General features: G+C 36.0%; 1 protein-coding gene across 1 annotated transcript; it reads left to right on the top strand.

Annotated features, from left to right (window-relative positions):
• Window positions 1–220: 220 nt before the first annotated feature.
• Window positions 221–11,595, top strand: LOC107863842 (NADH dehydrogenase [ubiquinone] flavoprotein 2, mitochondrial). Its single transcript, XM_016710001.2, has 10 exons — window positions 221–444; window positions 522–554; window positions 657–722; window positions 2,036–2,152; window positions 2,524–2,601; window positions 2,698–2,803; window positions 2,948–2,994; window positions 10,950–11,027; window positions 11,129–11,194; window positions 11,280–11,595. Exons 1-10 carry the CDS (start codon window positions 379–381, stop codon window positions 11,394–11,396), a joined length of 774 nt encoding a protein of 257 aa, XP_016565487.1. The 5' UTR covers window positions 221–378; the 3' UTR covers window positions 11,397–11,595.
• Window positions 11,596–13,629: the final 2,034 nt, after the last annotated feature.

Here is a 13,629-nt window from a genome sequence, read left to right as displayed (position 1 = left end):
CAATAAAGAAGAAAAGCTTTTTGGGAAAATATTCTCTTACTAGATTTTGGCTTAGGGGACCGTAGTTAAGTCATCTTTGTTGATGGCAATACATTGGAATAATTTTGACCGAAGGGCTATGTTATGTCTAATAATCCAAACTGTGGCTATTAATTTTGAAAAGGGCCAGCCCATGGCGCTATTACTCAAATGTACAACCGAACTTATTTGTAGCCAACAAAATGAGAGCCCAAATGCAACAATGCTGATGGGCCTACCGGTTTTAGGAACGTGTGTATGACACGCCCAATCTTATGAGACTTGCGATATCTCCATTTCCTCGCCCCAAAACCCGAAATCTCCCATTTTGTCCGACAACCATCTCGCCGGGGACTAAAAATGTTCAGTCGCCTCGCTGTCCAACGCGTTAACGAGATCCGTACCGCCTTCCGCCGAACTACTCAGGTCTAATAATCCTCATTACTATATTCGGATTGGTATTTATTTGTTTCCTTAAGTAAATATCTCTTCCGTGTTTACAGGCATCGCGATCTTTTTCTACTGCACTCAACTATGTGAGTTGTTATCTAATTTGCAAATTTCGGAGTACTCAGTTTAGATTTTGAAAATTGAGTATTTGATTGTGTGTTTATTTTTGGATTTTGTACTGTATGTAGCACATTGATACACCGGACAACAATCCGGACCTTCCTTGGGAGTTTAACGATGCAAACAAAGCAAAGGTAGGTTCTAGGTTTGCATTGCTTATTATTATCCTTCAGAGTACCAAAAATGTACTTAGTTTTTATATGATTTGTAACATTTCTTAAAATTTCCGTTGTTTCATTCCAAATACATCAAAAGTTTGAATATTCGCTATTTATGTTCTCTTTTTTTCTTATATTGTGTGCGTGGAAGAGCTAGAGGCGAAACTAGGATTTGGAGCTCATAGGTAAGTTGAGTTCTGGATAAGTTATTTATATATACAGAGTTAGTGGATTCTTAAACACAAATTCAGGATCTGAGCCAAAGCCTTCTGGGTTCTAGCAAACCTATAGACGTACTTGTAGCTCAGCTCAAGAGCTGTTGCTATCTGGAAATGTTCAATGTATTATGGCGGTTATTTATAAAAATAAAAGAAAATTCAGTGTGTTATGGTGGAGCAATGATTTATGGCTTCTCCTATAGGATAGGTTTCAAACTTTCTTGAATCAGAATATGCTTTCTTTTTATGCTATGATATGTATCTACTGTACATTATATGTGTACTAGTATCTGTATAAGCTATTTACGCTCCTATCCAGGTTTTAACTCTCTGAACTTGGTTGAAAGATTGAATCTAGATTGACGCAATTTTTGAGTTTGGCTGTGAAATGAATAGCAGCACTTTGAAATGATTTACCTGAGACCGTAAATTCAATTTACATTCGTATGGGAAGATTATCTAATTGAGCATTTGAGGCTTAGTTTCTCATTTGAAAATGAATGGGAGAAAAATTATTTTCTTAACAGAATCTAATAGTCAAGCTGACCTTGCATATCCAACTAAAATAAAAAGCTGGAGAGGAAAATAGCGAAGAGAGACAATCACAAATAAGATGAAAATACCATCAAAGATTGTAGGTGATTAATGTTGTTGTTCAAGGTGCATCAGATTCCCTGTTTGTTGCTTTGGCCTATTTTTGTCATGCTATTCAGTAGCAGTGCTGATGTATTGACTCGAAAATTGCAAATGTCAGGAATATTAACTTCCGTTGCATTCTTCAGTAGAGGTCATAACTTAATTTTCAGAATTTACTAACAAAAAAAGTATAACATGGAACTTCCTGCATACAACACCAACAACAACATACCCAGTATATTTCCACGAAGTGGGGACTTCCTGCATCATGGAGATTTTTGAAATGGCTTTTGAATGTTGATTAGCTTCAATAATTCAATTCCAGAGGATTACCATAGTAGTGTACTTAAATGTGTCTATTTAATTGATAGTTCTTCCTTAAAATTGCTTATCTTCTATCTTGAATCCTACTTAATCCTCCCATGCAATGCACAGGTGAAGGAGATATTGTCTTTCTATCCATCCAACTATAAACAATCTGCAGTGATTCCTTTGTTGGATCTTGCACAGCAGCAACATGGAGGGTGGCTACCTGTTTCGGCAATGAATGCAGTATGTTGACACTGTTCAGATTGATTCTTATGTTTCACATTATTATAAAGTTCGTTATCTAAGGATCAGCATTTTTAACGGTTACCACTATCGAAATTGAAATTATTTGGTGCACTTTACTATTAATAGCATTTGATTGCTCGAACCAATTCACCTTCAGTGCTCGCCATAATTGTATTTATGCTATCTGTCATATGTGTATTAACTTGATATTTGTATTACTCCCTTACGCTTGTTTCCTTTGTATACCCCCAAAGTAAGCACACTGCAATTTGCCGTTCCTTAATCAGGGGTTATTTGTTCTATGATTTTTCAGCCCATGTCTAAACTGGCATTCAAAAGTATCTAATCTAGTCTTCTAAATGTTAAAGGTGGCTAAGATTGTTGAAGTCACCCCAATTCGTGTATATGAGGTTGCAACTTTCTACACGATGTTCAACAGGACAAAAGTGAGTAGTTTGTCTTGAGCTTTGGCTCGTGCAAGTGCAGGAACATTAGAACCAGTTTTTACTTAACATAGCTTACTCAGTTTCTTGTCCATTTAGGTTGGCAAATACCACCTTCTGGTTTGTGGCACAACACCTTGTATGATCCGTGGTTCCAGAGATATCGAAGAAGCTATACTGAAGCACCTTGGTGTAAAGCGCAATGGTCAGTGTTTTGTGGAGATCTTTCCAATTGTTTTGTTAGCTTTTCGAAGTCCTAATAATCCTGCTTGATTAGCAAAAGGTCTTAAAGAATCCGATTGCTGAAACATGTTACTTATTCTGGTTCATGACTTATTCGTGTATGCAGAAGTAACCAAGGATGGCTTATTTTCTGTTGGTGAGATGGAATGCATGGTGAGTTATTTTTCATACATCTTATCGATATTGACCTTGACTCTATTTGGTGGCCTGGACAGCATGTCCTTCCTGACAACTTTTGTGAACTATTATCGGCTCATTTTGCTTTCCAAACCTAAACTCTGATGTTGAGATTGGTGTTTTGTTATGCTTAACTGTTATGCAATAAATCGCATGACCATGCCTATGAGTTGTGACTGATAGTTACTTAATTAAGAAGTAGAAATTGGCTTATCTCTATTTTTTTTTTTTGATGAAGTAATTGTTATCCTATGTCTTATGTTGTAGTTCCTATTTTCTTATTTCATGTCGCCCTTATTTCACGTATTTCGTATTTCTCTGATTTCTATTTTACTATTTCTTAATCCTGATTTTATTATGTCATCCATTCACTTGTTTGCTATTCTTTATCTTGAGCCGGGGGTCTATCGGAAACAACCTCTCTACTTCGTCGGAGGTAGCGATATGGACTGCGTACATCTTACCCTCCCCAGACCCCACTTTGTGGGAATTCACTGGGTTTGTTGTTGTTGTTGTTGTTGTTGTTGATGAAGTAATTGTTATATTGACTGGCATCAAGAAGATGCTGAAAACAGTACAAAAAAAAAATTAGGGAAAGTTCCTATATACAAAAACCTACAGATATAACATTGAGCTATTTCCTTCAATGTGCAAAAAGTATGGCTGTTAAGCCAAAGACAAGGAACTAATGAAATTTACAAGAGGAATAACATCATTTGTAGGGGTTAAATTGCTCCAGCTGAAAAGAAACATCAAACACTTAAACTTCAGAGAAGAGTTAGGAGTTGAAATCCCATCAAAACATCTACGATTTCTTTCCAACCAGATACTCCAAAAAATGCATGTTGGTATCATTTGCCAGATCTTGATGGTTCTGTCAACTACCCAATGGTTCCAGCTTTCCATAGTTTCCTTCACATTCTGCGGCACTACCCAACTAACCCCAGAAAATGATAAGAACATGTTCCACAAATCAGATGCAACTGAGCAATGCAATAGTAAATGGTTGACTGTTTCTGAGCTATGTTGGCACATAAAACACCTATTTGCTAGTTGAAACTCTCTTCTGCAAAAAGGTTGTCTTGAGTTAGGATTGCTTCCCTGATGGCTGTCCATGTAAAGCACATGATTTTATTGGGGAGTTTAGTTCTCCAAATCAGCTTCCAAGGCCATTGTCCAGTCACTTCATTTTGAGCACACAATTTACTATAACCTGCCTTGACTGTGTAAGACCCCTCTTGAACTACCCCATCTTAGCTCCTCACTGGCCCAGGGATTTATTGTGCAGTCTTCTAAAATTCTTTAAAGATCAGAGATCTCCTCTAGTTCCCAATCTTGCAAGGTTCTTCTAAGGAGGAGGTTCCATGAGGTTCCGGCTCTATTTTGTACACCTGTAGAGTCGGGGTTCACAGCTAGTCGATAGAGGTTGGGGTGAGAGATCTTCAAAGGGTTGGTCGATAAGCCATTTTGTCATTCTAGAAACTCACTAAATTTCCATTTCCAACTGAAAATGAGACATCAAAGAAGAAATCATCTCTGAGCTTGCTTATGTGTTTCCAGGGTCCAACAACATGGGGAGCTGTGCCTGTGCTGGTGCTCCAGTGATTTTGTTTCCCGTACTTGGCAGTCACCACCCTTTTCCAAAAACTAGCAGGGTCTTGACCATATCTCCACCACTTCATAAGCAAGCTACTATTGTGTTTCGATATGTCTTTGATTCCCAAACCACCCAAGTTTTTTGGTTTGATAACCTGTGACCAGTCCACCAAATGAAATTTATGATCTTCACTGTTGCCTTTCCATAGGAACGTTCTCCTTACTTTATCAAGATGCTTCAGGACCTTAGATGGTATAGGAAAGAGAGACATGATGTAGGTAGGTATACTATCCAGAACACTTTTAATTAAAACCAACCTACCACCCATGGAGAGGTACTGCATCTGCCAAAAAGCTAATTGACACCGGAGATTTCTCAGCTTGCGGCCTTGTTTATAGTTGTTCTGATGATTAATGTATCTTGTAGATCCGTAATGCATGTGCACTCTTACTCGCTAGCAAGCCTACTTTAGTGGCATGTTGGAGGAAATTTTGATACTCCCTCCGTTTCAAAAAGAATGACCTAGTTTGACTTAGCACGGATTTTAAGAAAATAAAGAAGACTTTTGAATTTTGTGGTTCTAAAGTAAAGTTATGTCAAATGTACCACCACCACCAACAACAACATACCCAGTATATTCCCACCAAGTATGTCAAATGTACCAAAATGCCTTTTAATCTCGTGATCTTAAACATGCCACATGGAAAGTTGAAATTAAAGTATTGCTAAAAAAGGAAAGAGGTCATTCTTTTTTAAGCGGAGAAAGTTTTAAGATGAGGACTAAGTGCCGCTTCCAAAATCAGTTGCCTACCGCAGTCCACTGGCTCAATGAAAAGGATCTTCGATTACTCCTGTCTAAGTTCATATGCAGAGGCGGAGCCAAGATTTCAATTTTATTGGTTCTGGATTGTGGAATGATGATTTCAAGTTCTAATAATTGGGTTCTAAATCTAATATATATACATTTAGTAAATTTCCTAACACAAAAGCACTGCTTGAACAAAAGCTATGGGTTCGTTCGAACTTGCATCTGCACTTCTATCTCCATTCTTGTTCATGTGCCTGCATGCGTCATCACCTCATTGGACGAAGCTCAAGTGGTCCACCAAAGTGTTTTGACATGTTAAATTTGAACTGAAGTCAGACCTCATAATGGTCTGATGTTTCTGGTGCTAAACGAAGATTTAAGACAAACTTTTTTCTAATACATTGAATTTTTTTTTTTAAAATTACCAAGATGGTATAGTAATTACAACAAGCAACAAAAAAACCCCACCAAAGAAGCTATCAGGTAACCCCTCCTAACAAATTTAAAAACATCCTTAATTCTAGAAATATACAGGTTGGAATCGTTCTCCAAATCTGTCTCATGTTTCTAGGCATCCATTGTCTTTGCCAGAACTCCATTAAACTCTTGATCTTCAGAGGAATTACCCATGAAACATTAATCACGCAGCATTCCCTTGAGAATCTGCAGCGCAGAAACAATTTTTCCACTGATTCCAAATCTTCTTCACATAGATGGTATCTACTACTTACAGCGTAACCCCACTTCTGCAAGTTATTTCGAGTTAAACAAGCCTCCCAGGTGACAATCTTGCCAAAACAGGCTGCTCCCAACCTGATTTTCTCTGCATCCACTCATACATCCACGGTCCTTAGGTTACTTCAATTAGGTACTAGGCATATTACCCTTGGTCTACAACTACAAGGGCACGTTGGACTCTTGTTTAGTTTGGCAGGCAGGAATATATCCAGTGACGAGTATAATTCGTCAATGCGAGGTGGAAACTGGCCTCCTGGCAACCTATATGAATATATGATAACCCAGATAAATCTGCTGTTGTGAATTAGAACTCCAACATATATAGTCAGGCCTCTACAAGACAACTGCAAGTTTTTTTCACAACCAATTTTTTTATGTTCACATTTTACTTCTCTATAATATCAACAACCATAATTACAATGATATACTCTTTCTGAAGTGTTACCCCTCTACAAAAGGCCTTATCCAATATTCTATGTACTTGCTCCCTCTCTCCCAATTTATGCGGTGCAATTTCCTTTTTAGCATGTTCCAAAAAGAATGATGCATTTATATATTTAGAAGCAATTTAACTTTAGACTTCCATTTTACCCCTAATAAGATGATTTATAGCCACACAAATATATATGACTTGTTTTAGATGACAAGTTTCAAAAGTCAGTATTTTAAACTCCATCCTAGTCTAAGTGCATCACATAAATTGAGATGGAGGAAGTATTATTCTTTAATAACAAAAACGCAATCTGTTAAAAATATTTTCTTGGGAGACATAAGTAAATTTTGTTAGTTCCAATGAGAAATTTGGAACGTCAAAAACTCGTCAACTTGAAACATCAGATTCGACCAACCTGGAGGAATTTATTTTTTCAAATAGTTTGAAATTATGTGTTTAGAGTTTAAGTCCTTGTATGCAGAACTACTTATGGATTTTTATTAATATTGTATTAGATTTTTAACTAATGACATGAATATCTTTTAAAATTTTAAACTTAAGATCAGTTTTTTTTCTTTATAACATAAAAATTGAAAAAAACAATGATGTTTCAAATAATTTGTCTAAAACAATCAAGTAGATCTAAAGGTCAAATGATGTTTTAGCCATGTAATAGGCAATTAGTACAATAGGCAGAAAAATGTTTTCTTTTTTTGGGTGATTAGGTCCCTGTCAAATTGGGGCCACTAAAGTATTGAATTCATGGATTGCTGAGAGGATGCCTTTCTTGGTTGGATGGTTTTTAGATACATGAGAAGAGAAAGATGTGATAGGCAGGGAACAACCCGAAGTCAGAGAGCTCATCTTTACTGTTAATCAGCCAGTTTACTCTAATTGTGTTCTCCTATTTATGTTTATCATGGTGAAATCTGATTAGATTTTTATGATTACTAAAAAATACTTGAGGGCCGGTGGTGCATGGTTCGGAAGTCAAATGGATTTTGGTCCCATTTCTAAATGGGATTCTTTGTTAAATGGCTTCTTCAAGTCTACTTTTTAATTAAATAGACTACAACAAACAAACAAACAAACCCAGTGTATTCCCACATAGTGGGGTCTGAGGAGGGTAAAATGTACGCAATCCATACCACTACCTCCAGAGAAGTAGAAAGGTTGTTTCTGATAGACCCCCGGCTCAAGACAAAGAATAGTAAACAAATTCGTAATAAAGCATTAAACAAGATGGAATAACAAAAATAAAACATCCACAAAGTAATACCCTTATACTAACGAACCAAAGGCACCCCAACCCCATACCCTCCTACTAGCAGCTCCAACCTATAGACCTAGCCCCAAGACTGTCGGCCCGGCTACCCCAAAGCTCTCCTAACTACTGACTACTACCCACCCACCCACATGAACTAACCGTCTAACCTAATTCGTGTCCTCCATGCCTTCCTATCTAGGGTCATGTCCTCAATAAGCTGTAACTGCTCCATGTCACGTCTAATCACCTCCTCTCCAGTATTTCTTCGGCCTACCCCTACCCCGCCTGAAACCATCCAAAGTTAGCCTCTCACACCTACGAACTGGGGCATCCGTGCCCCTCCTCATCACATGTCCGAACCATCTCAACCGAACTTCCCGTATCTTGTCCTCCACCGAAGTCACTCCCACCTTCTCCCGGATTCCTAACCCTCATTCCTAACCCTATCACCTCTAGTAGGCCCACACATTCAACGCAACATCCGCATTTCCGCCATCTTCAATTTTTGAATGTGGGAGTTCTTGACTGGCCAACACTTCGCTCCATACAGCATGGTCGGACAGACTTCCACTTTGTAGAATTTGTCTTTAAGCTTGGGTTGCACCTTCCTATCACACAACACTCCCCAGGCGAGCCTCCACTTCATCCATCTTGCCCCAATACGATAGGAGACATCCTCATCACTCTCTCCATTCCCCTGTATCATGGACCCGAGATACTTAAAATTATCCCTCTTACAAACAATCTGGGAATCCAACCTTACTACCAGCTCGTTCTCTTGTCTCAAGTCATTAAACTTGCATTCCATATACTCTGTCTTGCTCCTACTCAACCTGAACCCTTTAGACTCAAAGGGTTTGCCTTCAAACCTCCAATTAATCATTCACACCCCCACGTGTCTCATCAATCAAAACTACCAAAGAATCACTAAATTCAAAAATGTATAGAGTGTCAAGAGTGGAAAAGACAGGACATCAACGATACTTACTACTTTTCCAGCATCAACTACATTCATGCAATTACTAGCTTTAATCAACTCATCACAAATGCTCCAAGTTTTTAACTTAAGCATGCTTAATGAACCATGTCTACCGAGGATGAAGAGGTTCAAAAGGTCTTGGCATACCAGGCTTAATTTCATCATGTGCTGAACGATAAGGCCGCTTGTTAACATAGTTATCCTGCAGAGGTCTTGGGATCTGAAATGTAAACTGGGGCATACTTACACCTTGTGCTACGTACTCTGGGTGTTCCTACAAGTAATTAAATAGACTACAAGTTTTTTTTTTTTTCAGGGAAATGACCCACTTTAGAAAATTTAAATTTATTTGTAATTTAAAATTTATTTACAAGTTTTAAAAGTTACAAATTAGTCCACAAATCACAGTATTTAAGCAAAACCCCTCCTACTAAAATCTTTTACATATTTTATAAATTAGCCCAAAACGTGATTTGTGATGGATAGATCTATTATTGATCTGATCGATGTATCGACAGATCGATTATCGATCCGACAGATCAGTTATCGATCTGACCGATATATGGACAGATTGATTATCGATCCGGCAGATCGATTACCGATCCGAGCAATATATGGAAAGATTGATTATCGATCCGATCGATATATGGACAAATCGATTATTCATCCTACCGATTACATATGTATACACAAACCTTTTTCCTTTTGAAAAAATAGACTAAAATTAAAAGAGAGTAGAAAACTTACACATTTGGGAGGAGACAAAACATTTGGAAATAAAATACTAGCTTCAAAAAGGAGAAAGTTGAAAAAACAATGAGTGTTTGGTAAGAATGGAGGAGAAAAAAGTAAAGATAGAAATGAAAAAGTAATTTGAAATTGAAAAAATGGGTTAGGGTTTTATGTTTTAAGTATATTTGTAAATAGCTCACATAGTTTTTAATATGTTATTATGGTTCAATTCTTCCTTAAAGTTGGTTTTTTATTTTGTTTTAAAATGAGAAAATGAAAGTAGGCCATTTTGCTAATTGGAAACTTGAACAGGCCTATTAGCCAAATTTTCTCTTTCTAAATTGGTGCTGACAAATAACCAATTCATAAACTTAAAATACTAGGATTTTCGTGTGGCAGGGTTTGAAAGTCCCTAACCTACACATCACAAGCTGCAGTTTTACTTCTACACCAAAGCCTTGGAGGCTAAATCTGACTAGATTAAGAGCCTGTTTGGATGGGCTTATACCTTATGGCTTATAAGCCAAAAGCCATAAGTTAGGATTTCTCACTTGTAGTTTGGCTTGTTATTTTGGCTTTAAAACAAGTGCTGAAAAGCATTTTTTACTTTTATTTTACTCAAAACACCACAAAACTGCTTAAAAGTTGTTTTGGCTTAAAACCATCTAAAATAATCTAATCCAAACAGGCAATAAGTCTGTTACATGTCAGAATGTCATTGTTGCCAATGCATAGAGGTCTGTCCAGCGGACCATGTTGAGATCTTAATTGGGTAGCTGAAGGGGGAGCTTGCTATTTGTTTGGAACCCTGAGAAAGTCGTGAAAATCATAAAGATATATGACACTCGAAGAAAAAGCATGGTAGGAAAGAAGAGATTGTTTTTGCCTCTATTTTTTGCTGACTTTTAATCTAGAAACCTGTTTTACTCTAGCTTAGGTCCTCTGAACCAATCTTGGTGAGGCATAAAATATGATTCTGGAATTGAAACAGTGAAACCTACTGTTAATGACAAGTTATGCTTGCCCATCAGAAGACAATTTTCACTAGTTATTTTCAATATGCTTAAAATTAATAATTCAATGGAGGTATAGTACAGAGAGCATGAAAAAGGATTAAAAAAAATTATAATTGCTGTTCAGATCCTGTGGAGATTTGTTCTCTATATGAGTGTGAGGATTTAACAGTTAGGCTTTAGCTATTATTGTTGTTAAATTACTGTGACATCCATCTTACTTCCATGCATTGGAGGCTCTTCAGCAAGAACCACTGATTACGTCATTAGGTGCTTATATTTGTTCCAGAATGTTGAACACCATTCGAGTCATAGCCTATTTAATATACAGCTATTTCAATATGACACCTCATTTTTGTGACAGGGGTGCTGTGTAAACGCTCCAATGATGACGGTGGCTGACTATTCCAATGGATCTGAAGGATATACTTACGATTATTATGTGAGTTAATACTTTAATCCTGTTTTGATCGCTAGATCTTCAATCTTGTAGTAATAAGTTTAGTATTTGGTGCTCAATCGCTCTCCCCTTCCTTTCTGCAGGAGGATATCACTCCAAAGAGAGCTGTAGAGATTGTTGAGGCATTCAGGAAAGGTGAAAAACCACTGGTAAGATCACCAAGTTGCATAGACTAATTTTATCATGCATAATAATATTACTTCATTGTTGATTGGCATGCTTTTTATGTTTCAGCGTGGCACTCAGAACCCAGGTCGTATCAATTGTGGACCAGAAGGAGGAAATACTACATTATTAGGTGAGCCTAAGGCTCCTCCTTGCCGGGATCTAGATGCTTGCTCTGCTGAATAAATTTGTTCTTGTTGTTCAGTTCTTAATAATGTAAAACAATGGATGGGGAGAGGCACCCATGCAGTAAATTACCTACTGCATTGAGTTTTAAAGATTGTTTTCTGTCAGTATGATTACAGGCGGAGGTGATTCGCGTTTATTTTTGTCTGTTAACTTGTACCAGATCTAGTGAGAATGCTTGTTTTGGGTCAGGATGCCATATTTTGCCTAAAATTAGTTTAGTACAGATTGGCTAGTATACAATTAGGAAGGTTGAATTTTAAGAAGTCAGTTGCTTTCCAATCATTACACTCTAATGCGGAAGTGAACTTGGAGCAATGGCAATGTTTTTCGGCGTTTTGGATATGAAAAGAGATTTTCTACTGAATAAATAAATTCAAATTGAAATTCCAAGCTAAATTTTCTTATTTTCCATTTCACTTTTGACTATATTTAGATTTTATGTAGTTGTTTTACTTTGAAAAATTGGAGACGAAGTTGCTATTCTGATTCTTTGTTATTGTGTTTCCGCTTTTGCTCGTTGGTCAAAAGGCGGGGGCGGGCATGCTTAAGCTTCATGGATCTTTAATTTTTAAATTTATACTTTAATAAAATAGTATGACAACACAAAAAAAATAGTAAGTACATTGAAAGTTCAATAAAATTAAACAAACTTGTATAAACAATTGACATGTGTGTTAGCTATTTTTGAAACTCGTATAAACAAATGACAAGTAACTATTTTTTAAATATTACTAGCATATTTTTACGAGTATAAACAATTTACTACTAGTGTAAGAGTTACAATTAAGTGTTAGCTATTTTTGAAATTTTGACCCTTTTTTCATTTTATTCCTAGTACTAATTATTTTTGAGAAAAATAACCATCGATTGATTAGGATGAAAAGCCTAAATATAAAGAGTACAAACAAATAATATTATGATTGTTTAGATTGGCTCAATTTTATAAATATTTACTCCCTCCATCTCATTTTATGTAAAACATTTTACTTTTTAGTTCTTCTAAAAAAGTGTTAATTTGCTATATATTAAAAAAAATGAACTTTATAATTCTTTTTTTATCCTTAATAAAATGATTTGCAACCATACAAATGTTCAAGGATTATTTTTACACGAGGAAATTACACTGGATGGGCTACATAGTGGGCGACTTTGTGTTTTTGTCCCTCATACGAAAAGTCATTACAGATTAACCTTCCTTCCTTTTTATATATAGAAAATGTATATTTTTGTCCCTCTATATCTCAAATATCTTTATTCCTTTCATGTTCATTTGTCTCTCAATTTTATTTTATTTTACTGGTTCTTGATTTTTATTTTTTCTTTTATCTTTTTTTCTTCCTTATTTTAATTCATTTGTCTCAATCTTTATTTTTCTTTTATGTTTCGTTTTTTCTTCTTCTTTTTTCTTAATTTCTCAAACATTATTTATTTTTCATTTCTCTTTTCTTAATTCATTTGTCCAACCTTATTTTTCTTTTTTCTTTTTTCGTTTCTAATTTTTTTCATTTTTATATGGTGGATAAGATAGGCATAACCAAAACTCTGCCTAAATTCTAAAACTGTTGAGAACAGGCTTTCTAAGGAAAACTCGAGACTCTTTAGAATTGTAAATTTCTAGTTACCACACGCATTTGGTGTGCTTGACTTTCTTCAAAATTCTTTTTTAACCAAGTCTTCAAATGACACTGTTTGGGGTATTCTAATTGAACAATGATGTATTAGCTGTTAATACATAATTAACTAAATCAAAGTGTTCCCAATCTTTCTTATTTAGACTTTTTGTTCAACGGCTGAATCCAAAGGCGTATAGAGCGCAACCCTTATCGCAAATCCGAATAGCATTATAGAAAGCAAGGTTCAGAAATCAGTCAACGAAGTTCTTCACTTCATTTCTTTCTCTTTTTCCAGTTCCATGGCGAACGAGCCGTGAGCGAACGAAATCCCTGTATTCAATAAAAGAGGATCGAGTATGAGCCGTCGAGCGAACAAAGTATGTGATCAAAGGCACATACATGAAACTTAGAGATCCTGTTTTATTTTAATTTTAGTTTCTGCGCTTTCTTTTTCTAAACTTTTATTTTTTCTTTTTTTAAATTCTTTTTTTCTTTTTTCTTTTTTCTTTTTTCTTTTTTCTTTTTTCTTTTTTCTTTTTTCTTTTCTCTTAATCTTTATTTTTTTCTTTTTTCTCGATCTTTATTTTCTTTTCCTTCTCTTTTTCCTTTTTCTCAAC

This window comes from Capsicum annuum, chromosome 3 (assembly GCF_002878395.1).
Source record: "Capsicum annuum cultivar UCD-10X-F1 chromosome 3, UCD10Xv1.1, whole genome shotgun sequence".
In the NCBI taxonomy this organism is placed as follows: Eukaryota; Viridiplantae; Streptophyta; class Magnoliopsida; order Solanales; family Solanaceae; genus Capsicum; species Capsicum annuum.
Note: the sequence above shows the minus strand (reverse complement) of the source record. Positions and strands in the feature narration are given on the sequence as shown.